Source organism: Solea solea, chromosome 20 (assembly GCF_958295425.1).
Source record: "Solea solea chromosome 20, fSolSol10.1, whole genome shotgun sequence".
Taxonomy (NCBI): Eukaryota; Metazoa; Chordata; class Actinopteri; order Pleuronectiformes; family Soleidae; genus Solea; species Solea solea.
This window is the reverse complement of record NC_081153.1, coordinates 7,570,286-7,595,905: the sequence shown is the minus strand read 5'-3', so window position 1 is coordinate 7,595,905 and position 25,620 is coordinate 7,570,286. Positions and strand designations below refer to the sequence as shown.

Below are 25,620 nucleotides of genomic sequence, written 5' to 3'. Positions count from 1 at the left end.
GAAACCAGAAAATATTCACATTTAAGAAGCTAAATAAAATCAGGAAATAAGTTAGATTTAATAGTAATCATTTGATAATTTTTGTTTGATATGATCTCACTTTAAAACCTCCATTTACTACGGTGGCCTTCATGTCTTTCTTTGATTGTGTAGTAATCTTTCACTTCAGAATGTGTAATTGTTATTATTTTATAACAATTATACGTTGTTATGGTTGTTGGATTAAATTTCTGCCAATAATCTCTCCTAAAATGTACACACTGTACCTTTTTTTTTTTTTTTTTAAATAAAAGCACAAATGTTTTTTGTATGGAATGTGCAGGAAGCGCGTCCTCCAAAGCTGTCACAGATGGCTTATGTGACAGCAGGGACATACTACGAGGAAGAGATTCTTCAAATGGAGATAATCATTTTGAAGGTAAGACTTTTTTTTTTTTTTTTTTCACAGGATCGTCTTAACTGAGCGTTCACTCTGTATTTTCGGTGTTTTTCAGGCTCTGCGTTGGAAGCTCTGTCCTGAAACAGCCGTCTTGTGGCTGAATCTTTACCTCCAGATGTTGTGGATGAACGCCAGCTCTGACCTGCTGGAGCCACAGTTTCCACAGGACATTTACATACGAATGACACGGGTAGGTGTTTGGTTCAGTGTCTTTTATTTATTTTTGTTTTTAAGTATCTGCACTGACACAAATCTCGGCCTCAAAACTGACCTTCATTGAGATGAGATTAATGAGTGTTTGACTATTGGCTTGATTGTTAAAAAAAAGTCGATCAGTTACTGTGATAAATTAACAAGATACAAAACAAATTTATATCAATGTTTGCATTTACAAAAACAGATATTTCAATTTTTTTGGGAGCAGCAAGCATCTAGTTAATTGGCTTCATGTGTGGTATTCTTACATATTTTATTTGTTTTTATTGTACAGCTGCTGTCTTAATATATTTAAAAATGAAGGATAAATCATTATGATGCTGCTGTGTTTGTGTAATTTGACCAAATTGGACCAGTTTTTTAACTAATTTATATTATATAAATAATTATATTATATTAACTATTTGTATATTTTATTTTTTCAGATCTTTTACTCATAAAATTTGACACAATCTTCACAGTAAAGAGCAGTTTAGGGCTTTTATTTTCTTGACGGAAGTGACTTTGACGTCGACTTTTTGTCCACTATATTTATTTTTTTCTCAGTCCCAACTTCCTCTGTTGTTGTGGGAATGAGATATGTATATTTTAGATCCACTGTCTCATGATCAAATAACACATCTGTGGCAGTGGGGCTTGGTTAGAGCGACGGCTGCTGGAGGAAAGGAAGGAGTGGCTCAGCCGGTGATCAGACAGCTGGACAGAATCAGGTAATTAGTCAGCTATATAAGCATGTTTGTAACCTGGTTCTGATCTCTTGCAGTAGGCTGGGTCCTCACGCGGACACACAGAGAGAGAGAGAGAGAGAGAGAGAGAGAGAGAGACGGAGAGACCCAGAGACACAGAGAGTGAGGGCAGCGCAGCGCAGCAGAGCGCTGACATCACAGCCAGCCACAGCTGACTGCTTTTGGTTTTGTTTGGTTAATTGTTTTCAGTTGACAATAAACTGAGGGGTATTCCAGAAAGCGGGTTATGTGAGAACTCTGAGTTTGTTAACCCTGAGATGAGGGAAACTCTGAGTTATCCGTTCCAGAAAGAGAGGTAACTTAAACTCTGGGTCTGTTACTGCGGTAACTTACTCTGTGAACATAACCTGCTCGCTGGCAGGTTTACTATAAGAAACCCAGAGTTTCTACCCGTCTTCTCCCACACGAAGAAAGCAGTTAGACATGGATTGCCCATTCATTAGAAATCCAATCGACATCGAAGCCGTATTTATTAGAAATGTATTACATCGTGAGAGAATCTTCCGACCCAGATTAGACGTTTTGATTAAAATTAAAAGACAAATTCACATGTGATTTGGTTCTTCTTTATTCTCTAAAAGTACAAAAGCAACAGTCAGGATTTGTAATATAGTTCCAACTATTAACATATTTCACATATTCACCTGTTTCACCATGACAATGCACCCACCTCAACTGGCGTTCAAGTAATAGAATTTACAAGTCTGTTTTTCTGATTTGCCGGTCCAGGTACACCATTTCTTTCTCGGTTTTTTGAATGGTTTAGGGTTAGGTGCACCCTGTACAACTCTTTTACCGGCAACTGGGAAACATATGGACGACATTTAATTCCTGCAGTTCTATATACAGATTTAACATGGTATTGACTGAAAATCTCACTGTGTCAAGCTGTGCTCTAGAAGTTGATGGACCCTCCTCTTGGTGATGCCCAACCATGTTCTGTTGAAGGACAAGAATGTGCTAGTTTGTCCATTATCTATGCTCATCACTTCAGTGTACATGTCAAACTCCAAATTCCACTCAAGAATGTAAATGAATATGAACGGGTAGAGCAGTGCCACTAGCTATACATAATATTAAGACACACTTCAGTAGGCCCCTCCGGATCTCTCCCTGTGGCAGCAGACAGCGTCGTCGTCTCCTCCTCATATATATATATATATATATATATATATATATATATATATGTATATATATATATATATATATATATATATATAAGTTTTATTTAAAAAAAATACATAAGTGTATACTTGCATCTGATGTATGCACTTGTGTCCTGGGGGTGACAGGCTCAGATGAGCTTACCCCAGGGATGCCTTCAGCCACAGGGCGACCCCTGTATTGGCTGAGAGCCAGCTCCTCAGCCTCTGTCAGAGGTGGTGGAGGTGGCCCTCCACCCGTTTTTCGGGCCTCTGCCTTCTTTCTGTTGGCTGAGCAGAACTCAATGTTTGCAATCTGAATTAATATTTACGTTACGTTTAATAGCCTTAGTCAATTAAAAATAAAAAAATAAATCAAAGTGAGGTGCAATCATAGCCTAGCAAAATATGCCTTACCTTTTTGAATGATGTTTTTATGTTTCATTTTGAGCTGCTTCCAAGTCCTCCTTTCTCCTGTTGGATTGCACCTAAATGAAAAACTCAGATTTCATTCCTACTTATATTCATAACTATAGACTATGTTATGATCATACGGTTAAATGTTACGTCAATGGAATAGTACATTCAAACTTACGCGTTGACTCGGGCAGCAATTTTCTCCCATGCGGTCTCTCTCTCCTTCGCTGCTGCAGCTGTGTTGCATTCGCGGCGAAATATGTGCTCATATTCTCCGTAGCCCAGCATAAGGATCTCCAACTCCTTCGCACTGAAATATGTTGATCTTTTTTTTTCTCGGTTGTCATGGTGACTCGTGGTATCGGGGCTCCATTGATGATGGCTTTTTTCAGTGGTTGTGCACGCGCGTACCTCGAGGTTAACATACTCAGAGTTGATTGAACTAACTCAGATCAGCTGTTCTGGAACCGGATACTCAGAGTTTCCCGACTCAGAGTAAGTCAACTCAGAGTTCAGGGATAGACTCAGAGTGTGTTGAACCTGCTTTCTGGAATACCCCTCTGGTATATTTGCTCCCTCAACGCCGCCTCCTCGTCCTTCCCGAACCCCAGTGAGTGGGAAAAGCTCACAACATCTATCAAAAAAGTGGGGGTTTAGAACATTGAAAATTAATTTTTGCCACAAATGCTCATCCTTACTCTTGATGCTCCGTTTTATTTCACTGATTCTTTGTTTTCTTTTTTTTTCTTTTTTTATCTCTGCCAGCTTTTAGATCTGTCTATCCTCAGCATGAACTCACTGGACTTCCAGAATCGAGTGTTGGCTGCATCAGTCCTCTGTCATTTCCTTCAGCGGGAAGCAGTTGAAAAGGTTTCAGGTGAGATTAAAATTGCAAAACTCTTTTTCAAATTCTTATTAAAGTGATGATGTTTAAGCCTTTAGGCCAGAGGTTTCAAACTTGCACACTCGCAAGTAAAAAACATGTTCACTAGACCAGGATACTATAAAAATAAAGAATATGATATAGAATCCCCGACACACAACAGCATGTCACTATAAATATTTGCTCTGACTGATGTTGCACAGACTTATGCAGCAGTAAAACCATGTGCCGTGTTTCCACTGTGTTTTCAGGTTTGTGTAAAGACGAGGTCCAGCCGTGTGTTAGCTGGATGACTCCTTTCGTAGAATCGGCGTCTCAGCACAGACGAGCGAGTCTGAAGGACTTTGCTCAGATAAAAGTGGACAGACACAACATCCAGACTTATACGGAATACTTGACGATGCTAGTGAGTATTCTCTCCATCTTGATAGTTTGAGAATTGTTTCAGTGTGTTCTGTAAAATATGAAATAGGCAGAGATGTTTTCACTATGTAGTCCGTCTCAACCTCTTTTTTGGAAGATTTTGGACGACATACTATAGCATGACTTTTTGGTGTCATTTTGGATGACATACTATAGCATGATTTATTTGGGGTGATTTTGGACCACATACTATAGTGTGACTTTTTTGGGTGATTTTGGACCACATAATCCAGTATGACTTTTTTGAGTGTGTGTGCGTGTGTGCGTGCGTGCGTGCGTGCGTGCGTACGTGCGTGCGCACAGGTGCAGCTCGATCGATAGACAGAGGCCGTGTCACTCAGTTTAATCTTGTAATCCAAATAAAATTTTCCCTCTATCGACCTAAACAACGATCTGGCGATCCTCGGGGACTACTTAATTCTTACTTTATTAAAGGTTTTTGCCCCTATAACTCCGCAGTTTTTATGATCAGTGTTTGCGCTGGGCATAGAAAAGTACGCTTTTATTACATCTCAAAATTGATAATTTCGTATTAAAAGAGTGTAGAATATAACAGAAATTTATTACTGTAGCAACCAAAGTATTCACGTTTAAGAAGCTGAAAAATTTAGAAAACAGACAGATTATCAAGGTCACACGGTGGTGTAGTGGTTAGCACTCTCGCCTTGCAGCGAGAAGACCCGGGTTCGAGCCCCGGTTGGAACAAGGGCCTTTCTGCATGGAGTTTGCATGTTCTCCCCGTGTGTGCGTGGGTTCTCTCCGGGCTCTCCGGCTTCCTCCCACAGTCCAAAAACATGCAGTGTGGGGATAGGTAAATTGAACACTCTAAATTGACCATAGGAGTGAGTGAGAGTGAATGGTTGTTTGTCTCTATCTGTGTGTGGCCCTGCGATGGACTGGCGAACTGTCCAGGGTGTACCCCGCCTATCGCCCGATGTTGCTGAGATTAGCACAGCACCCCCCGCGACCCTCTGGCGGAGGATAAAGCGGTAGATGATGACTGACTGACTGACTGACAGATTATCAAAATAGTTGCAGATCTTTTGGGAATAATTGATTTAAGACGACGTTGTTCCATTTTGACTTTTGTCGGAAGATTTCATGTCTTTTTTTAACTTTAACTTTTTTTAACTTTTTTCAAAAAGGTGTTTGCTGCAGCTAATTTTAATACTGAATTTGCAATTGTTTACCTTTTTTAGCTTATGAAATATGTTCATAGGCAAAAAGATGACCTTTGGCATTTGTTTGTGTAACTCAGGGGATTATGTCAATAGTAAACATGATTGAAATTATTACAAAAGAGCAACTGTATTTTTTTAGAAGTTTATTTTCTACCACAAAATAAGAAAAAAAAAAAAGTACACATTTAAACTCCGCCTCCCTAAAGCCTGACTGTGACTTTCTTAGAAATAGAGTTTAGCCATGGCCTGCAAGAATCTCTTCTTCCTCTTTTGAGCAGCGAGCTGCAGCACTTCCTCTGGATTGCTGGTGTTCAGCTCCGTCTGTCCGATCGCTTTAATCTGAAGACAAAAAAAAAAAGGAATTGAGACAGTGTTTCTCTAAGGTAAGCCAGTGGAGCGCAATTAACAGAGGGGAGACGTGCACTTTTTGGCTAATTAAAGACCAGACACACTGCTGTTTCTGGACCCTCTGTAGTGGTTTCAGACCATTAGAGCCTGCACTAGGAGCTTGTTAGCCTGTTGAGTTAGGTACGGTCTGATTTTTCTTATATTGAATTGTGCAAAGCGACATGACCGGGCGACAGAAGAAACATGATCTGTTTATCTGTCGACTGATAAGTGGTCAGTTTAGGCAGCAATTAAGTCAGCCTTGTCCACTGCCCTACAGAAAACGAACTGCCAGTGAGTGAGGTGTGTTTTAAAGAGTGGAGGTTTGCAGGGTTACGATGCCGAGGGATTTACCTTTGTTTGGGGGACATGCCTGTCTTTACCCGATAATGTCTTCACACAAGAAGGGCTGACGCTTCAGGCTTAACCTCCGTTTCTATACTACAATAGTAATTGGACGCAGCTGTTCTTGCGTTTACTGATTGCATCCAGCTGAGACCGCCCACCGAGAGTTTCACCCACTGATTGGTTTCAGGTGTTTCAAGGCAGGTACCGCCCCAGCAGATTTTAGCTAGTAAAGAAGCAGAAGGACTGCACTAGCAAACACTCATCAAGGCCCTTTCCTCTAGCTTCCTGTTTGTGGCCTTGGTTGATTTTAACTGAAAACGTTTTATTCTAATAATCAGTTAATCCTCATCATAACTTTTTACCACAAACAATTTATGACTGTGGGTGTGAAAGTCTTACCGCTATTTGTCTCTTCTCCGCCTCGCCCCGTTTTTGGTGAATATCTGAGCGCATGTTAAGGAGAATCTGAATACGATTTTTGTTTATTAAAAGACAAGAGGAAGGACAAAACTACACGTCTCACTGTGGAGACAGAACAAGGATACATGTGAGATATTCCAGGATGGTGACGTCCCAGATGTAGTCGTAGAGAGAGTCCATGGCGTCGTGACTGCGGAGACACAAGACCACGTTACAGATGTTCACAAACCGCTGTGGCTTTTTGTTGTTGTTGTGATGATAATGTGATGTGTCGTACCTGGTCTGTTCTTGAAGAGCTTTAAACGCCGTCATGTAGTCGACTTCTCTGAGGAACTGGCAGAGGACGGCCACCTGAAAATGAGACGCAACACTTTAAAAAGGGACACTTAAAGTCACCTGAACTTGCTCGTTAATACTGAGAATCAGGTGCTACCACAGAGAAATGGTGAATGTCACTATGATGTAATGTGTGGTCTTACCTGTGTGTGACAGTTCATCATGGAGCAGCACTTGATCATCCTCTTCAGAACCTGAACACAACAGTTTAGTGAGCGAAAGTGTTAAAAGAAACCTGTCGTTATAGTAATTATTAGTTGCGTACAAACTGATGTGACGTACCTGGTCAGTGTAAACGTCAGGGGCCACAACTTTGGTGAAGAAGTCGGAGCAAACAGCTCCAGCCATGAGGTAGAGGTTCAGTGCAGCAGAGTACTGATTGGTCACTGCAGAGACCGAAGATAGAAAATGTCACTTAAACTTCAAAATGTGTGGAAAATCGTGTTCTCTAATGCACTGTTTCTCAAAGGACTGGCTCAAGACTCATGGATAAGTCATGGGGATAAACAAATTAACTGAATGAGTTGTAAATAAAAAGTTTTAAAACATTAGGTGTTACAGATATGGCTGTAACTTGAGAAGGTTTTGTGTGTTTTATGTTTGTTGTTGGTTGTTTATGGAAAAAATAAAGCCTAGATTTTTACATTTGATGATTTAGACCCAACTGTGATGTGTCAAAATGGCTGCTGTGTAAAGGGTCCAAGGAAGGTATTTCTTTTTAGGATGGAGATCTAACAACAACAACGTTCCTAAATGTGCTTTAAATGCACAAAAGCATCTTTGATTGGTGCCACCATGAGTGTCTTTCCTGACACACTCTTACCAAAGTAGATGTCAGCCTGTGTGATGAGCCACGACTGGTTGTTGTGGTTCAGTATGAGAGCGTAAGACACCAGCTCTTTGACCGTCACAGCTACCGCTTCTACATCCACCGCCTGGATGCTGCTCAACACACACAACACTGTCATGTCCTTCATGGTTGTAGATAATAAAAACTGTTTTATATGGGGGGGGGGGAGTTCTTACTTTGGAAGAGAAGAAGGCCAGATGGAGAGATGTTCTGCTGTCACTTCATTCACAATATCATCCTGAAGACAAAGACAACAAAAGATAGTTTAGATAGACGTCCCTACAGTGATGGTACAGTAACATACACAGTTTAGACGAGCAACAGTGGACCTATAACATCAAAGACCATAACAACTTTAGCTGGCAGCTGGTTGGTACAATGTCCACCATCATTTAAAGATATAATATGCAATATTTATGCATTAAAATTATTACATTTGCCAAAACACTCTTTAAATCCATAGACACGTGTATTTATAAAGACTTAAAAAGCACAAAATGTACTCAATAATAAAAGCCACAGATCAACTGGGCTTGCACATATTTCACAATAAAAGCCTTGTTTATAAGACTAAAGAACAAAGAAAAGGGGAAGGGAATTGAAATGCTAGAGTGCTTTTACTTTGAAACGGGTACAGGACGTATTGCATTTTTGAAACTAAGAACTGAGATTGAGTGAGGTGTCGAATCATACTGTTCATAGTGACTGGAGAGACAGACTGCATATTATGTACTGTGCTTTTAAACCTTATATTAAAATTTCTACATGTTTTTTCTCACTCATCTTTTTCTATTATTATTTCCAGGTCAAAGGTCGGGGGTTGGGATTTGTGGGGTAGCGTGCTAAAGCACATTTTTAAACCAACAATTGTAGGAAAACCGCGGTGTGAGACGTACCCGCACTAAACTGTGGAGCCTCACAAACAGTGAGATCAGGGTCGTCAGCACCAACGGCTCCTGTAAGAAATAAGAGGAAAACTCGTTAGCAGTGCGTCTTTAACCTCCTCCAAAATGTACTGTTTCTACCGTTTAAATTTTTATACTTACTCGAAGTTTCTTGACGAATGTGATGAATTTGCTCCTAAATGGATTTAAGAATATAAAAAACACCAGAATCAGACACAGTCAAACATGTGGAAAGCAAGCGTTGGTGAGGTTAGCAGGTGCGTGTACCTGGGTAAGATGCCCATGGAGGACTCCCTGTGTTTGATGAGTCCCACTCTGCCGTCGTTGTTCCTCTTGTGTTGGATGGACACGCTGCAGATCTGCACCACCACCTCCCACAGCTCCTTGGCGGTGCGTCGACACTCTTTAGGACCGGGAAGCTCTTTACACGTGGACGCCAGCAGCTGACCCAGCTAACGGGAAAAACAAACAAAACAAAAAAAGAGTGATTGTGTTTGAATCAACATTTCTTAAAAGTAAGAAAGAATCCCAGCTTTAATCTAACCTTAATGTACGGGTTGTTCATGACCAGAGACGGTGGCACCTGCAGAGTCAGGTAGTCGTTCTCCCTCCAGTTCAACATGAAGGCCACACACTCTTCTCCAACCACCTGACGTAACGGCAGATCTGGAGAGAGAAAAAAAAACACGGACGTAAAGTCATGTCTCGTGTGATGGAATAATCTCAGGTTGGTTTAAATCAGAAGATTAAGTCAAAATCGTCTCACCATGAATCCTCATCTCCAGGTAACCTCTGACCCTGCTGACCAGGTCAGGGGGCGGTCGCTCCTTGCTGCCCTCGGCTGCCATCGTCTCGTGCGCTCGAACCTCCAACAGCAGCATCTCGTTCAGCATCACCTGCCGCAGCTTCGGCGAGAACTCGGTCACCAGCTCCAGGCAGGCTGAGAAAAGCTGCCGCGCGTGGGCAAAGTCCTGGGACGACGCAAAAACAAATAAAATATCATTCAAGGGCTAAAAAGGATCTCTGAAACAATGCTCGCTGCGCTCCATTTCAAATCGCACAGTGTGTGATCCCACCTTTATTGAAATGCAGTGGAGTCCTTTGGACAACAAGATGTAGAGAAGGTCCTTGGTCAGGTTGTCTTTAATAGCAAGGATGACGTTGATGTAGTCTGGAGGAACCTCCCACTGTCAGCACATGAAAAGTACAAGTGAGTCAATGTATTTAGAATTCAATCTATTAGTTTTTATTGTGTTTTATTGTGCGGCTGCTACTTTGACCCACGTTTTATTTTATTGCCTCGTGTAAGCTTTTATGTCTTTTATTTATTATTCTGTACAGCACTTTGTTTAACTGTGGTTTTAAAGTAATTAACAAATAAAGTTGGATTGAAAATTGAAACGTTTCTATGTAGAGTCTCTTATTAAAGCGCAACTAAACCCACAGATCTGAAGACAACTCCGCCCATTCCCCCGATTTTTAAAAAACCCAGAGTGAGGGAGAGGAGGCAGCTTCCTGGCATTTTACAAAATCAGGAAATGGGCGGAGTTAGACTCAGATCTGGGGATTTGGTAAGGCTTAAGAGTAAAAGGATCCTTAAAAAGCTTCTTTTGAGCAATTAAAAGGTCCAGTGTGTAACATTTAAAAGCTTTTATTGTCAGAAATGTAATCCACAACTCATAAGTATGTTTGCTGAAGGCCACCATAGTTAGCCGACGAGCTCCTGAAAGGGACCATCTGTGATCTCACCCATTAAATTCTTACACACTGGACATTTAAGTGTAATTACCTTGCTGTTGACTCTCCAGTAGGGTCGTTCAGCGATGCCATGGAGCTCAATCAGAATCTGCCGGATCCTGCGCGGCTCCAGTGACAGAATCAGCTGCTGCTCCAGCTGCCCGATGTTCACACTCGGCGAAGCTGTCAAAGAGCCAACAAAGATAAAAAATATAAAAAACAGGAAGAAAAACACGGCTGATTTGAGCACACAGCGCAGGAGAAATCTTTTTTTTTTTTACCTGGAATGTCGTAGAAGGACGGCAGCGGTTTGGCAATGAGGTTGATGGGGCCCGACTTCTTCCTCATCTGCTCCACCAGCACCTTCTTCTCCTCCTCCCTCAGCAGCTCCATGAAGAGCTTATGAGACACCACCACAAACACCAGCGTCTGGTCATCAAAGCTTTCACACAGAGTCCTGCAGCACAACAACAAGAAGACTTTAGTTTTAGAGTCAATTTGTCATCCTTTTTGGTCTGCAAAGGCCACTGTAGTTGTCTGACACACAAGCGGAAAATGAGGAGTGAGTGGAGGAGTCCTCAGTCTTCAGTCTTCAGTGTCACCATTAGATGTCACCAATGCGCTCTCTGGACCTTTAAATCTGGACTAATTCACTCACTTAATGAAATTGGCCATGTTTCTTCTGGAAGTCTCCGTCGACCGGTCCTTTTCCAGCGAACGCGTCGCCACCTGCATGACAAAGAATTCAGAACTCAGGTATCCACTTTTACCACCTTGACAGAATTTCACTTTGGTCCAAAATAGAGCAACTTTACTGTGATTCCCTTAAACTTGAACATGGGATAATGAAATGTAAAATGATTGTCTGTACTCATTACCTCTAAAATGAAGTCCACCACTCGTTTACTGGGTCGGTGGAGCAGCTGCAGGAAACGCACGCTGTGGATTTCTCCTTCCAGGGCGTCTCGTACGGCGTTACAGACGCACAGCTTCTGGCAAAACTCGTCCAGTCCAGTCTCCCTGCACAGTTGTAGAGGTAAATATCTTCATCACCACAAAAGAGCTTCATTTATTTAAAGAGGGGACTACTGTGTACAGTGGACTATAGGTTTATGAGCTGTGGTCATGGACTGGATTGTGGTCTCACCCTTGTTGGACCTTGTACAGGAATTCCCTGAGGACAGATCTCCTGAAGTTGTTTGGTAAACTGCGCGTCACGTTGTCTCTGATGAAGGCGTTGATGACGGCCTGTGAGAGTGGACGTGGAAATAAATCACTTCAGTGACTCATTTCCTTATAAGCTTCAGTTTTGACTGAGATGGCAGCAGGTGTGTGTGTGTGTGTGTGTGTGGTAGGTGTCACTCATGTTGTGGGGATTTAAATCTGTTTACGTGCATGTGTGTGTGTGTTAGACCTGGTAGTTGTTGACTCTGATCAGACTGTTGATCTGATCGTACGGTGACGTTTGAGAGTCAGACGGGTCACAGTCTCCGGTCAGAGCTTTGCAGGCGTTCCAGTATCCAGCCAAACGCTTCTCATCCAGATGAACGTGAACAGTCAAGTCCAGCTAAAAGAACAATAAACAAAATACAGGAATTATTCAAATATGGGCCATTATGTGTGTAGGTATATATAAATTACTATTTTTTGTTCTTTAATCTATTTTCTATGTAATCTTATTTTTTATTTATTGTTGTACTATTATTTTGAATTATCACATTTTTTTCCTGTTCCTGCTTGAAAAAAAAAAAAAGTATTGCTGTAAAGTCAGATAAAAATGTGTGTCATTACGTCTGCATAAAGAAGAAATATGGACCATTTTCCATTCATTTTGGACGCCTTTTCACGATGTTTTCACGTGTGTACGATTATATACAGTGTAATTCAATTCCACAAATCTGGACATGGTGACGTCAAAGTGTCTACCTTCTTCAGCAGCTCCTTCGTCTGTCTGAAGTGTCCCTTCGCTTTCTGAAAGGCCGACTGGTCTGTGCAGCCCCGCTGGAAGAAAATGCCTCCCAAGTCATAATGAACCTAAAACACAAAATTTAGTACAAAATGAAACAATCACACCCACATGTTTTTCTTCCCAATCATCCCGTGAGTTCCGAGTATTTGACAACACATGCAACAGTGTCGTCCTCTGACCTGACAGTGCAGCTCGTCAGCACTGATGCAGAGCCCTGCGGTCGAGGACTCTGTCTCTCCGTTCGCGGCGGCGTCAGCAGCCAGCAGGTCCAGAGTCCTCAGCGTGTGGACGTAGAAGTCTTTCTTCAGACACAGAGCTCCTTCCAGGACGCTGATCGAGTCGGCCGCCTGCTCCTTCAGCTGAACATATGATGGTAGAAGATTAAGTTTCATTTAACTTAGTGGGTCGGGATCCACAGATGGGTCACGGGTGATTTTTTTTGGGAGCCCAGACAAATTTGTGGATTTTTCCCAACCTTTTAGTCAAGAAGTAAATATTATTTTCTCAATAAATCAAGTCAAGTTTAGTCCCCAATATGTCAGAAAATGTTTCTCAAACCGATGATGTTTTCAAATATGTAATTTTGTCCACAAACCAAAACAAGATCAATCAAATCGAATTTTATGAATTTAATGATTTTTGAAATACGGAGCAAAGAAACCAGTAAGAATTCACATATTCAGCTTAATTTAATTATTTAAAAAAAAAGATCTAATCGATTATCAAAATAATTTTAGATTAATTTGGTAATTGATTCATCGCCGATTTATGGTAAATGACACATTATTATGCAGACAAAGAGCTCTTGGAAAATTAATTGCTTATATTATGCACAAATTTGCTCGTGTCACGATGTTGGTCATGGGCGTTTGCCATCTTTAAAAAGTGAGTCAAAAAGAAAGTTTGAGAAACACTGACATAATACAAATGTATTAGTTACAGTTCGCAAAAGTATATTTCATGCCGGTGTTTGAAAAGATTTCCAATGAATGAATAAATAAATGAGAAAAAAAGCAAGCGCAAACTCACCACAGCAAGAATGTTGTCAGTCATTTCTTTCTCCTGTTGCACGACACTCAACCTAGTTCAACATAGAACAATAAAAAAGACAAAAAGAAGACATTCAGACACATATATAAAGTAAATAATCCAGCGATATATTTTGGTCGCAAAGAATTAAAAATTCCTCTTTTAAAGTCCACTCATATGTGACACATGTTATTGTCTATCATTTACAAAAACCAACAGCATTTACTATTGAAGAAGACGTGAAACTGGTGAAGAGAGTTGCCCCTGGTGGCTAAATACTACAGCTTGTACAAAATAAGAGGGAGTCGTGAGAACGTACATGTTCATCTGGTGAGGTCCTGGTTTGGTCTGTTTCTCTGGAAAGCTGCTCAGCACAATGGTTCTGATGGCCCTTTGAGAAGGGTTTGGGAAAAATATACAAACATCACGTTCATTTCATGCCAGAGTAGCAGTGAACTGTGTGGAGTTAATACAGTAATATAATAATGAGTCTGAAATGGGAACTAAAACAACAATACAGAAGAGCAGAATGGTAATTCAACCCTGAACAGACTGAATACGGGTTTGTGTTTTCTCTCTCACCAGCGGTTGTAGATGATAACAGCCATGGCGGTGGTTGGAGGCAGAGTAGAGAGATCCAGATCCACATGTTTCACCCCAGGAGGAACTTTGCTCACACACAGCAGCTCGTTAAGCAACATATTTAACACTGGGATGGTCAAACTGCGAGGAAACACGAAACAGAAAGATATGTTTTATTCTGTTTTCAGATAAAGCAAGAATAAAGTTTTCATATAAATAAACTGCACCAAACACAGACCCTTTCTCTAATACGTCCAGATCCCACTTCATGTGCGCAGCTACTTTCAGCGCCAGCAGCTTCAGAGTGCGGTTCCTGCGATTATCTGCTGGAGGCTGCACTTGATTCTGCTCATTCACTGAGGGCTTTGACGCCTGCTCCAGGAACTGGATGATCAGCTGCAGCGGTAACGGGTCTGTGAAGAGAGATTACACACCGACGCTCATGTGCCATAACAATCTTCATATATCGGCCAATTAATCAGCAGCTCAAACGAGGGGCTGAATAACAGAACCTGTAGTAACTGCGAGCTGACCTGGGTCTGACTTGCGAAGGTGTGTCTCCAGCAGGCTTCCATCCAGCAGGAACTCGAACCATGACGTCTGAAGAGGCGTGCTGGGCCGACCAGTAGCCACAACAGCCACGCGGTCGGCTGCCTCAGCACTCATCCTCCCCTAGAGAACAGTGAGACAGATTACATTAGTGTTATAATCTCTCTATTATTACGCTTCCACCCCATCTCACATTGAGGTACTCTTCTTCTTCCAGTACAATCGAGCAGGCTGTACACTACGAGGTAAAATACTACCCTCTCCTGCTGCCTTTGATCTGCACACGGACTGATCAGTGTTACAGTGTGGCTTTAACTTTGGAGAACAAATGCAGAAGATGTCTGTCCGTCTGTCTGTTAATCAGATATCTGTCAAACAGTTTGTTTGTCTTCCAACTTGGCAGGTAAATAACGGTTCCAATGTTTGTGCAATGCTGGCTTTGATGTGTTTGGATAAGAAATGAAAGAGATTTCTGTAGAAATTGACATAAGAGCTGCTTCTGCATGCCATAACACAGTCCTGTCACATAAAACGATTAAAATTATGACTGAAGATGGATTTTGGTCAGTACATGTAGAAGGTAAGGTAGTAAGTCATACTGAGACTGTAGAAACTGTTCTTCACTCAGTAACATATTCATATCACGTCATAGTTATCATAGGTGTAGGATTAACACATTAAAATGACAAAACAATGCATACGAATAACAAAAACACTTCTATTTCACTTTTAATCACGATAATTAAGATGGAGTATAACCATTACACCAATAAATCTTTGATAGATACATTGACTGACATGGATAAATCTTTAATTTTCTGACATGTTGTCAAAAGGAGCTTTAACGTTATTGAAAAGCGTTGCCGAGTGGGCGGGGATTTCATCTTTGCTCTATCAGACTAACTAAATCCCGGCGGCCCGGTCAGCCACGGTAGTTAAATCGAGCGCATCCTTCCACTCGCTCTCTGTTGTGTTTGACGCTAACACAGTTTAAGCTAATATTCCTGCTAACTGGCCAAACTCTACAGCCTGGTGCGCTCACACAGTGACGGGTTAACTCACCTGAACCGGCCGAAATGAAAAATCAGACGATAAAAGTGCTAAATAGGGACGAAAATTTCCAAAATAAAGTGCTGGAACAGCCGGGCGGACTGTTTGGTTCTCACATAATTCATTCTGCGCTTCGCCATCTCCGGCGCACTTCCGGTTCCTCTGTGTCACCAGCGGGGAAACACAGTGCGCCACATTTGCGCATATTTATACACTAATTACCAGCACATAAACCTGAAAGTGAATACCTTAGTGTTTGATTTTGGTTAAATTGTTATGTTTAATGTAATCCAAAAGTAAAATGTAAATGGTGTTATTCTATTTCTATTTTTAAATCATCTATTTGTATGTGCTGTTTCCAATGCTGTGTTTCTACTCATTTTGTTTGGTGATTTTACTTATTGTGTTTTCTTGCCGCCCTTAACCTTTTTTAAGCATGTAAAGCAACTTTGGGACAACAGGGGTTCAAGAGACGTTTTGTATTAAAGTAGTCAAAGCAGCACATGTTGTGAAATAAATTTCAATAACAACAGATACATATAGACACCTTAGAGAACTCCTTTAAATATTTACTAACTCTCACTCACACACACAGAAAAGTTTGATTTCCATCCGTAATTTAATAAAACTTAAAATTCATTACATGGCCTTTTGGAAAAGGAACAGTTACTGGTGAGACAATAGCACCAGTACAAACTGATGAATACTTCAAGTAACAGCCAGGTTGTGGGAAATGACAAAGGTAAAGGTGATGGGAACAGTCTTGAAAGTGAATGTCAGTTCTTTCCTCTGAACATAAGGCAACCAGACACAGAGCAGAAGAGGAGCTTCATAACCAACCACCACTCACAGATACAGACATCATTGCAATTGTTGCAGGTTAAATAAACTCTCCCGTTGTGCCAAACACCATGTGATATTACGCGTTTTCTGCATCTTCCAGTGTCAAAAGTTTGTCGTTTATTAAAAATGTATTCACTGGCTGAAAACTAGACTCCAGGAATAATTGTATAATTGTATCTGACCTCCGGTGCTCCGTTGACAGTAGAGCTGTGCTCTTACTTGAAAACTTCCTTTTTTTTACAGAATACATTAAGTCAAAAGCTAAGGATATGGAAAAAGCAGCAGTGGGTTAAGGACACAGTGTATACACATGTCCTGCATGAGTATTTGTTGAGGGGTAAAAAAAAAACAATGAAAGAAAAGTGAAGTAACGCAGCTGTGATAACACTTAATGTTATTTACGTCTGAATTAGTAGTCACGTTAGTCTTATATTAATACGATACATCATTTTGTGACGTAAATATCATATTTTCTTAAGCAGGACCTAATTAAGCTGAGGTCTACGTGGTTTGTAGTTTTAACCTTTTTCTATTGAGGCAACAAAGCGAACCTTATGAGTTAACCAAGTCGGACAGACTATGGTTATCTGAAAGACATTTAAGACAAAATAACAGTAAAATCAAATTGACAGTCCTAAAAAATTTAAGAATAAGCTGAATTTATATTCTCCAGATAACAACAGAAGTTGTCCCGACCATAAAAATAGGTCCGTAAGCGAAGCTGCTCTCAATTCTCACTTGTGAACTTTACATGGATTATATATATATAAAAAAAAAAGAAAAACACACAGTAAAAGTGATAAACATGGCACATTCAAATCTTCAACTTTGTCCATTTAAACTTTAACAAAACAACCACAGACAACACATGGACCTTCACTATCCAGGTCCAAACTGGTGCAGAGAGAAACGCCGCCGCTGCCCGGTGTAAAAACACTGCAGAGGGACAGAGTCAGGCTCAGTGGAGTGTCAGCAGGGAGGGAGGGAGATAGGAGCTGCTGTCAGTACTGGAAAGAGATGACAGAGTTCACTTTGTACACGTGGTACGAGCGGTTCCAGAAAACTCTGGTGAAGTAGTTGGTGTACGGCGAGTAGTTCATCTTTATTTCATGGCAGAATCGGCCGTGCTTGGAGAATGAATACATCTCTCCTCTGTCATACACAACCTGAAGGGGGAAAAAAAGAGGGATAGAGAACATAAATTTCTTTTTACAAGAAGGAAAAGGAAGGCCTGCTGAAAAACTACGTAAAAGGGCTAGTGCGTAACATTTTGGTGAAATTATTTTTACTTTTTTACTTTGGGCAAAAACTGTAAATTCAATCATTTTACTTACTAAGAAGTGAAGTTTTTTCATTACCCCAGAATGGGCCTAATATTTATATAACTATGTTTTTTACAGTAGCTCATAATGGATAAACTCAAGATCCTTGAATCTTGAAAAGAGGTGACCCATGACCCCTGACCCATGGAAGAAATTATATTTTAGAGCAGATCCACTTTGTAAGAAAGAGCGTTAGCCTTAGCAACAGTATTTGCTTTCTAGTTTTAGTCCCTTTTGTTTTTATGCATAAATGCTAGGTTTTAAATTATTTTGACCCAAAGGATTAATATTATGTCACTAAAACAACTAAGTGGTTATGTTTATGTTACAATAAAACAACTGCACTCACAATATATTCATATTAAGTATTACTTTTAGGATTTTTCTCAAATAAAAAAATAAACCCAATGTATTTTTACAGATACAGTAGTTGGCGTCATCTTTGTTGTGGTATGAGTAAATAAAATAATCTCACATGTCCGTTAGAGACGTCAAGCAGGTCTTTGATGCTACAGCCCTTCAGCTCGGTACAAATTGACTCTTCAATGATCACGTAGTTCGTCTTCTGGGATGTCAGAATCTTATAGACTTCCTCTGCAGATCTCATTGCATACACCTGATACGTCTACAGGGAGAGGCAGAGAGGAAACTGAGGCTGAAAACTCAATATTTGCTCATGAACAGAAATAGTATCTGGACAAAACAAGACAACAGTAACATGACGATCGTTCAATCACAGACAAGATTCACCAGCGCATCACAAGCTTCTCAGTCCCGTAATTTCTTAACAGTTGAATAACTGCCATAAAATCTAAATAAATCCAGACAGCCTGATTCCCATAATGGTCATAAGAGGGTTAAACTCCCCAGCCTCCACAAGTTTTCACATCTGTGTCCCCGTCACTCACATCTTCACTGCGCCTCAGCAGGTTGATGTCAGAGTACAGCGGTAAACTGGTCACTGCCGAACCCGAACATAGCTTCACTGTGCCCAACAGCTGTGGGCTTCCAGCAAACACGGCTGCCAGTGGAGTCTGTGACCTGGAAGAGAAGAGGAGAGAAAGCGGTCAGTTCAGAGTTCACACACACACACACACACACACCTTTAAAAACACCTTTGTCCAGAATTTCAAACACTCCGACATCCCACCTGATCCAGCTGATCAGCTCCACTGTGTCTGAGTCGTAGAACTCCTGCAGATCGGACAGTTCGGCTAAGACTCGAGGGCAGTACTGTGAGACAGAAGAGAGCAGCACACACACAAGAGTGAATATTATAAATAAGACTTGTTCAGAGCCTGGACATTGGAAGATTAAGAGCTGAAAAACTCACCTCTCTCCATAAACTGAAACCAATGATAGTGGGAATGGCTGTGCTCAGGATCAGAGACTGCAAATTAAAAAAAAACAAAAAAGATTTAAGATTTTTAAGATTGAGATTAGATGATTCTGTATGTTAATATATAACAATACGACAGGGAAGGCACAATACATTTCAGCTATAAACTATTTTTGAGCTAATTTTAGGGATGTAAGTAAGAATGTTAATCCATAAATGAGTTCATTTTTATTTTTCAATATTACTCTGAGCATGTTTCTACAGCTGATAGAGCTAAATGTTTCTTTAGAACCACTCACCAGCACCACAGGATGAACAGACTTCAGTTTGAGCCACCTGAACACAGTCATCCAGAGATTTGGAGAGCAAACGCCGAAGGCTGTGAACATGCAGACGTACGGCGTCCATAAATACTTCACCCTACGAAAAGACAGAACATGATAAACATCTCAATGTGTCATAAACATTGAGAAAATGACACATGCTGAGGAAATGTGACTTACCCGTCAAAGAGCAAAGTCAAGCCTCCAAAAATCAGTGTGTGAAAAACGTGATAGACGACCTCGGGCTGCTCTCCTATTCGTCCATCATCAAGTCTGTGACTGGTTTTCATTGGCTGACCACTGCAGAGAAGAGAAGAGAAGAGAATGTCACCTCAGGATCACGATATCAAAGGCTACGATAAATACTATTGAGGAAAGAAAACAAATAGGACCGCACTATCTGTTAACTCGTGTTTTGTAGTACAAGCATCTGACCTGAGTCTTCTGTAAATGGTCTGCAGCGTGGACAGCAGGCAGACAGTCAGCACCAGGAAGTAAAAGGGAAGGACAGAGGCCTGCGTCAGTCTCAGGAATAAATCCTCTCCAGGTCTCTGGAAACGCTCTTGGCACAGGAGGAGGTTGGTGACAAAGTCACTGACACAGAAGAATAAAACATGTTAGTTTACATTAGGCAACATGGTGTAAATGCCTGTATAATAACAAGGTACTTGGCTGATAGTGTTATAACTTACGTCGTTGTGTTGAGCCCAAATTTCACTTCAAGGAACTTCAATATGAAGTCGCCGTCACTGACAGGTAAAAGTTTCTGTGAATGGAAAACAGTGATTATCATTTAAACCCTTTACAGCCACCACTACACATGATATTTACTTCTTTCAAAGTGAAAAAATCTGACAAAGCTCACGGCATTACCTTAACCAAGTAACTGAAGGTGATTCCTGTGGAAAAGACCAGGTGGAAATGCAGGAACAGCTTCATCACTCTGGCCACAATGGGGCCCATCTTCATCCTTTGCTAGGAATAGAAATAAAACATTGAAAATCAGTACAAGTACAAGAAATAAAGAAATAAAGAAAGAGAGAGAGAGAGAGAGGGAGAAGAGGGGAGAGTTGCTATCTCTACCTGGAAGTACCTCGCGAGCATGGAGCCAATCAGGAGACTGAGCAGCGGCGAGCTGAGCAGAGTCTGGTTCTGGAACTGGAACACGTAGGCCAGGAACAGAGAGCTCAAGTACACTTTGTGGATATCGGCCATCTTAATGTGTACGGGATGAAAAGATGAGGCGAGTAGAGAAGCAGAAAAGGAAATTATGAGTCTATTGCAGAATTTGAAAACACAGCATAAACAGGGGTTTTAAACTGTATACACACCCAAAAAAAAGCTGGTGAAAAGAAAAAAATAGCTTAGTTTAAACTTTAAAATGAGGTGAAAAAACCTTCTGTTCTGTTTATACAAGTTTTCAGTCTATAATGTATGCTAATGTCTCAGGACATGGCTGAGTTACCTTGCGTGACGGCACCAGGTCAAAGGAGTCGAGCAGGAAAAGACAGAGGCCTTGGATGAAGAGCACATAATGGCTGTGTTCCCACATCAGGAGGAAGGTGAAAGTGGTGGTACTCATGCTAAGATAGCATAACATCTGCAGAAAACATACAAATGTTTGTGTGTAGAAACAGTTTCATCAAACTGATTCTGCAGTAAATAAGTATAAAAAATAAGTATAATGGAGTGGCTCACCTCAGTGGCAGAGGAGATATTGTTACTCAAGAATCCAGTCAGAGCTGCCACCTGACACGAGAAGTAAGGAAGAGCCCAGTTTTCCCTCAGAGGAATAGCATGATCCATTTTAGTTGTGTCTGCTCTGAGGTATAAAACATGGAAGAATGATAAAGTCACAGTAATGCAGTTGTAGGAGCTATTTGTTTGTTATGGTATTTGGTTATTGCTGCAAACAATCCCCACTATAGGTTGTTCTGCGGCAACCAACATTCTGTTATTTGTCAGTTTACTAGTGCCACATACTTCAAGGACCAGAATATCCAGATATGATGCAGGAGGGGAATTTTTATGCTTCATCAATAACAATTTTCAGCTCTGTAACAACTCTCTATGCATTTGACTTTCACGGGAATAAGAAAAGACCTCTAAGAAAAAAATCCTCTCACCTGTCAATCACATACCAGGCCACGGCTAACATGCCGGCAACCCACGTCCCGCTCATCACCCAGCTGCACACAAACAGCGCGGTGACGTAAACCGCCTGCAGCCCGAAAACCGCTCCGATGTAGAAGTAGATCGGCTCAACAACGTCCTGAAGGCAAAATCACAGCTGAGAAAATGGTTTCAAAAGCTACTTGAATTAAACTCCGACAGATGAAAACCTCCACAAAGAGGTCACATGACAGTTCACATCCAGGTCTGTCCAAACTCATAATATACTGTATGCAATCCAGATTATGAAGAAATCTAACAGTTAAATGTTAAGGCGCTCTTGTTGTATTGGCAGACATCAGGTTAAAGTGTTAATTCAATGACAGTGTAAATAGGAATATCAATTTCTTCTATCGTAATGAACCAGAGGGTCAATATAAATTGATATTTTCAAGCACTGTATAAACTCATTTTGAGGTTTAGTCTGACTGACTGTGAAGTATTATTTCCCACAATTATCATCGTCACTGACAAAAACAGACATTGATCATCGATAGAAATGTGGTCGGAACTGACCTGACTCCCCATGACTCTGTATAAAAAGCTTGTCATGAGCTCTGGATACAGAGACAGACGCTCCACTGCATTGATGGTCTGGCCTGAAATGGTCCTGTTATCTACCATCAGCTCATAAAACCCTGGAGAAAACAAAAACACACAGAAAGACATGTGATTACAGTAAAAACAATGACAGTCAATGAGATGTTAGAGACATAATGAGAAGCAGAAAGGACAAGTGTACCTCTCTCAAAGGATGGCGCTGCCAGCATGTGTTTATAGTAGTAGTAATAGAGCCCACTGCCTGCTTGGAAGGTCAGTTCACGCTCCAGCTCCTGCAATACATCAAAGTTAATTTTCTTTAAAATACTGTAATATAATGAGGGAATGTGGAGAAAGCAGAGGAAAGTCACACACACACACACCTGTCTAGCTGAAAACCAGAACTTCCTGTCATGATATGTTGAGAGATAAACAGCGTAAAGCATGCCACAGGCAACGGCCGCCAAACATCCAAAGAACACCCTCAACAGACGCTGCAGGAAACCGGCTGAGGAGCAGAAAGACACCAGTCAACATCACAACAATATAATACGTGTTAGCAACAGTGATAAGCATTTAGATATTTTCACAGCCTGTGCTCAGTGAAGCATTCATGTGATTTTTACGACACATTATACGCTGCAGTGATCTTTGCTAGTATCAAGAAACCGATACCGGGTATCATTTTGTGTCATCCCTGTAAAATAGATTATGTTCAAACATACAGGTGTTGTCTTTCAAAATGTCCAGTGTCCAATTATGCTTATACATGGTTGAATGAATCGCCATTTTTTCTGATAATCCATATCGGTTGCAGTGTTTTGTTATTTGGAGCAAAGAAACCAGAAAACATTCAATTTAATTACAAGAAACAAAGAAATTATTAAAAACATTTGAGAACATGGTTATTTCAAGGTCTGGGAAATACTTCAAAATTTCTTTGACCAAAAACTCAATTAGCTGTTGATTATTTTATCAATGAATTGGGGACGTTGGTCAAATATTCACATTTAAGAAGCTGAAAAGTCCGAACTTGATTTAGTTATTAAAAAGAACACCCAAAATTATCAATTTATCAAAACAGCAGGAAATTATTTTAATGATACCAAACAGACAGAAACCTTCACTGATCAGGATATAATCAATAACACATTGACTTTCTTTAATAAAGCTGGCTTTGAAGCTTCAGAATATCTGATTCTCCAAGAAAGAGGAAACTTTCCTTTTCACTTAAAAACTTCCCTTACCATTTCCTTATCTGACATTTGTCTTTATAAGTTTCTGTCAACTATTTTCTTGATTAGTTATTCGCTTATTTGGAAATTATGACATTCTTATTTTTGTTTACAAACCAAAAAAATTCAATTTGACAGATCTGACAGTCTTTGTTATATGGAGCTAAGAAACCAGGTTTTTTTCACATTTAAGAAAATCTGAAAACTTGTTTTAAATCTTTGAAAAAGACACTCAAACCGATTAAAATAGCTGATGATTAACTTAGTAATCGATTAATTATTGCAGCCCCAGTGTGGATATTATAGCATAATGATGGTATAAATACAGTTTGAATTTTAACTAAATACATTTGTTTTAAATTGGATTAAGTCATGAAAACAACAAAGTTGTGTATCTTAATATACAGTACAGAAACAGTATAGAAGAACAGAGGCAGTGCATGAAGGTATTTACTCTGAAACTGAATATCTGAATTATAATTTAATACACCATGTGGTGGGGAGTCCTTGGCTTAAATAAAAAATGGAGGACATTTACTGACACAAAGTGTAGGTAAATATAGAGGTAAACTCACATGATGTAGCAGTAGTTTTGGGTCTTTGGACAGGTGTTTCAGGTTTAGTTGGTTCCTCTTCCTTATGGTCACCATTATCTCCTTCACCTCCATCTTTTTGCCCCAGATCATCACCTGATCCACCGCTGGGCTCACTCACAACTGACACAAAACAGGGCAGACATTGGCGCTTAGTTCAGACCAGACCACCACACTTTACTCTGGAACACATATCTGGACTTTTAAGATAGCCGGTGTTGAGTTAGCGAACTGCTAAACAATGAACTCCGCTTACTTTGAGTCTGCAACTCCGGCTCAGTTTGACGCTTCTCGCCTTCTTCATCATCTCCCTCCAGAGTCTCTGTTTTCCGACATCTTACCTCAGTCATGGCGAGATGAAGTTAGCACGGGAAGCGCAGAAGAGTTTTCAAAAGTGTTCCGACAGCGGCATGCTAGCTAGCTAGCCGTTAGCTGACCACAGAAAGATGTCAACCAGTGATCGTATTCAGCGGCGCGTCCCCGGCAGGTGGAGTCAACACAAGCCGGGCTACAAGCTCATCTACTTCGGGTTGACTTTTCCAGCATGAGTACAAAACACTTATAATAAAGCGGTGGTTGAATGAGTTTAGTTCAGTTCCGTGTGATTGTTCAGCTGGAGGAGTGGCCGGAACAGGGCGGAAATTGCCGAAGGCACCGCGGCGAAATTAGTTTCCACGAGATCAGTGTTTCTTTTAGGGACCGTCAACACATATTAGATAAAATTACACATAACCTTTTTCTTTTTCGAAAAATTAGACGACAGTAATACTAGGGATAGCACTCTTGCCTTTGCAGCAAGAAGACGCGGGTTCGAGCCCCGGCTGGAACAAGGGCCTTTCTTAATGGAGTTTGCATGTTCTCACATGGTCACTCTAAATTGACCGTAGGTGTGAATGTGAGAGTAAAAGGTTGTTTGTCTATGTGGCCCTGCGATGGACTAGCGAACTGTCCAGAATGTACCCCGCCTATCGCCCCATGTCAGCTGAGATTGGCACAGTTCCCCTGCGACCGTCATGTAGAAAATGGATGGATGTATAATACTAGAGATGGGATGATACCCCTTTTTGTGTATGATATCACAAACTCAAGTATGTCCTCATACCGATCAGTGGCGTGCACAGACATTTTGGGGGGCAGGTGCTGAGTGAAAAATAAGGGCCTCTTGTGTGGCATGTGGATCGGCTGTCTTATTATAGCAGTGGGAGATTTAAACATTACAGGCACTGTAATATGTAATATGTATTATGGACAAATAATATAATTAGCTAATGATTTAGTGCCACCAAACCCCTTTGTGTAGTTCAAATTCTACTTTAAAATCTGAGCTTTAAAAGGCCCTAGACTCTGACTTTAATCTCAGAATTCTGACTTTAAAAAGAATAAAGAATAAAGTCAGAACTCAAATGTTTTTTTCCTCTGTGGCCCTAATCCTCTTCCGATGATCATGTCAGCATGAGCCACATAGAACTTTCAAAACTTGGTCCAGAGGGCAAAGGGCAGGTGCTATAGCATCACCTAGTGTCTACCTGTGCACGCCACTGATACCGATATTAGTCTGATACATTACATATACATTTTAGACCATTTATGAACTATGAAGCTGTTAATTTGTGTCATTTCAAAGACAATTCTCCAACTGTGTAA

At 40.7% G+C, this 25,620-nt stretch overlaps 3 protein-coding genes and 1 long non-coding RNA gene across 5 annotated transcripts; 1 reads left to right on the top strand and 3 right to left on the bottom strand.

Annotated features, from left to right (window-relative positions):
• Positions 1–326: 326 nt before the first annotated feature.
• LOC131447231 (G1/S-specific cyclin-E2-like) lies at positions 327–5,362 on the top strand. The gene is made up of 4 exons (XM_058618851.1): positions 327–418; positions 495–629; positions 3,726–3,837; positions 4,095–5,362. The coding sequence occupies exons 1-4, from the start codon at positions 350–352 to the stop codon at positions 4,277–4,279; spliced, it is 501 nt and encodes a 166-aa protein (XP_058474834.1). The 5' UTR covers positions 327–349; the 3' UTR covers positions 4,280–5,362.
• LOC131447233 (uncharacterized) lies at positions 1,952–2,534 on the bottom strand. The gene is made up of 2 exons (XR_009234010.1): positions 2,281–2,534; positions 1,952–2,203 (listed from the first exon to the last, which is right to left on the bottom strand). It is a non-coding gene; the product is annotated as an uncharacterized LOC131447233 (long non-coding RNA).
• A 221-nt stretch (positions 5,363–5,583) lies between the features above and the next one.
• On the bottom strand, positions 5,584–15,775 carry ints8 (integrator complex subunit 8). Of its 2 annotated transcripts, none has more exons than XM_058618847.1 (28): positions 15,622–15,775; positions 14,523–14,682; positions 14,249–14,423; positions 14,011–14,151; positions 13,748–13,819; positions 13,429–13,480; positions 12,579–12,758; positions 12,357–12,464; positions 11,845–11,997; positions 11,578–11,678; positions 11,309–11,450; positions 11,089–11,159; positions 10,712–10,887; positions 10,483–10,613; positions 9,770–9,880; positions 9,460–9,664; positions 9,238–9,359; positions 8,961–9,145; positions 8,835–8,868; positions 8,685–8,744; positions 7,965–8,026; positions 7,762–7,880; positions 7,221–7,324; positions 7,082–7,132; positions 6,880–6,953; positions 6,728–6,792; positions 6,582–6,625; positions 5,584–5,786 (listed from the first exon to the last, which is right to left on the bottom strand). In XM_058618847.1, the coding sequence occupies exons 2-28, from the start codon at positions 14,674–14,676 to the stop codon at positions 5,670–5,672; spliced, it is 3,009 nt and encodes a 1,002-aa protein (XP_058474830.1). In that variant the 5' UTR covers positions 14,677–14,682; positions 15,622–15,775; the 3' UTR covers positions 5,584–5,669. The 2 variants fall into 2 exon arrangements, with proteins under 2 accessions (XP_058474830.1, XP_058474832.1); XM_058618849.1 differs by having other exon boundaries at positions 14,544–14,682.
• A 434-nt stretch (positions 15,776–16,209) lies between these two features.
• Positions 16,210–24,624, bottom strand: LOC131447230 (probable C-mannosyltransferase DPY19L4). Its single transcript, XM_058618850.1, has 19 exons — positions 24,233–24,624; positions 23,959–24,099; positions 22,532–22,656; positions 22,351–22,441; positions 22,125–22,246; positions 21,563–21,708; positions 21,135–21,258; positions 20,902–21,036; positions 20,520–20,651; positions 20,310–20,411; positions 20,129–20,202; positions 19,872–20,030; positions 19,617–19,736; positions 19,413–19,533; positions 19,108–19,164; positions 18,925–19,007; positions 18,683–18,815; positions 18,250–18,399; positions 16,210–17,618 (listed from the first exon to the last, which is right to left on the bottom strand). The coding sequence occupies exons 1-19, from the start codon at positions 24,324–24,326 to the stop codon at positions 17,454–17,456; spliced, it is 2,274 nt and encodes a 757-aa protein (XP_058474833.1). The 5' UTR covers positions 24,327–24,624; the 3' UTR covers positions 16,210–17,453.
• Positions 24,625–25,620: the final 996 nt, after the last annotated feature.

What these genes read in the sequence shown, in the direction of transcription:
- LOC131447231 (XM_058618851.1), top strand. Translation starts at nt 350, where the DNA reads ATGGCTTATGTGACAGCAGGGACATACTACGAGGAAGAGATTCTTCAA. An exon ending in TGGAGATAATCATTTTGAAG is followed by an intron (nt 419 to 494) that starts GTAAGACTTTTT and finishes GGTGTTTTTCAG; the next exon opens with GCTCTGCGTTGGAAGCTCTG. An exon ending in TTTACATACGAATGACACGG is followed by an intron (nt 630 to 3,725) that starts GTAGGTGTTTGG and finishes TATCTCTGCCAG; the next exon opens with CTTTTAGATCTGTCTATCCT.
- ints8 (XM_058618847.1), bottom strand. Translation starts at nt 14,676, where the DNA reads ATGAGTGCTGAGGCAGCCGACCGCGTGGCTGTTGTGGCTACTGGTCGG. An exon ending in GTTATCATCTACAACCGCTG is followed by an intron (nt 13,820 to 14,010) that starts GTGAGAGAGAAA and finishes CCCTTCTCAAAG; the next exon opens with GGCCATCAGAACCATTGTGC. An exon ending in AACATGGCCAATTTCATTAA is followed by an intron (nt 10,888 to 11,088) that starts GTGAGTGAATTA and finishes GTTGTGCTGCAG; the next exon opens with GACTCTGTGTGAAAGCTTTG.
- LOC131447230 (XM_058618850.1), bottom strand. Translation starts at nt 24,326, where the DNA reads ATGACTGAGGTAAGATGTCGGAAAACAGAGACTCTGGAGGGAGATGAT. An exon ending in GCCGGAGTTGCAGACTCAAA is followed by an intron (nt 24,100 to 24,232) that starts GTAAGCGGAGTT and finishes GTTTTGTGTCAG; the next exon opens with TTGTGAGTGAGCCCAGCGGT. An exon ending in TCTGGTTTTCAGCTAGACAG is followed by an intron (nt 22,442 to 22,531) that starts GTGTGTGTGTGT and finishes GATGTATTGCAG; the next exon opens with GAGCTGGAGCGTGAACTGAC.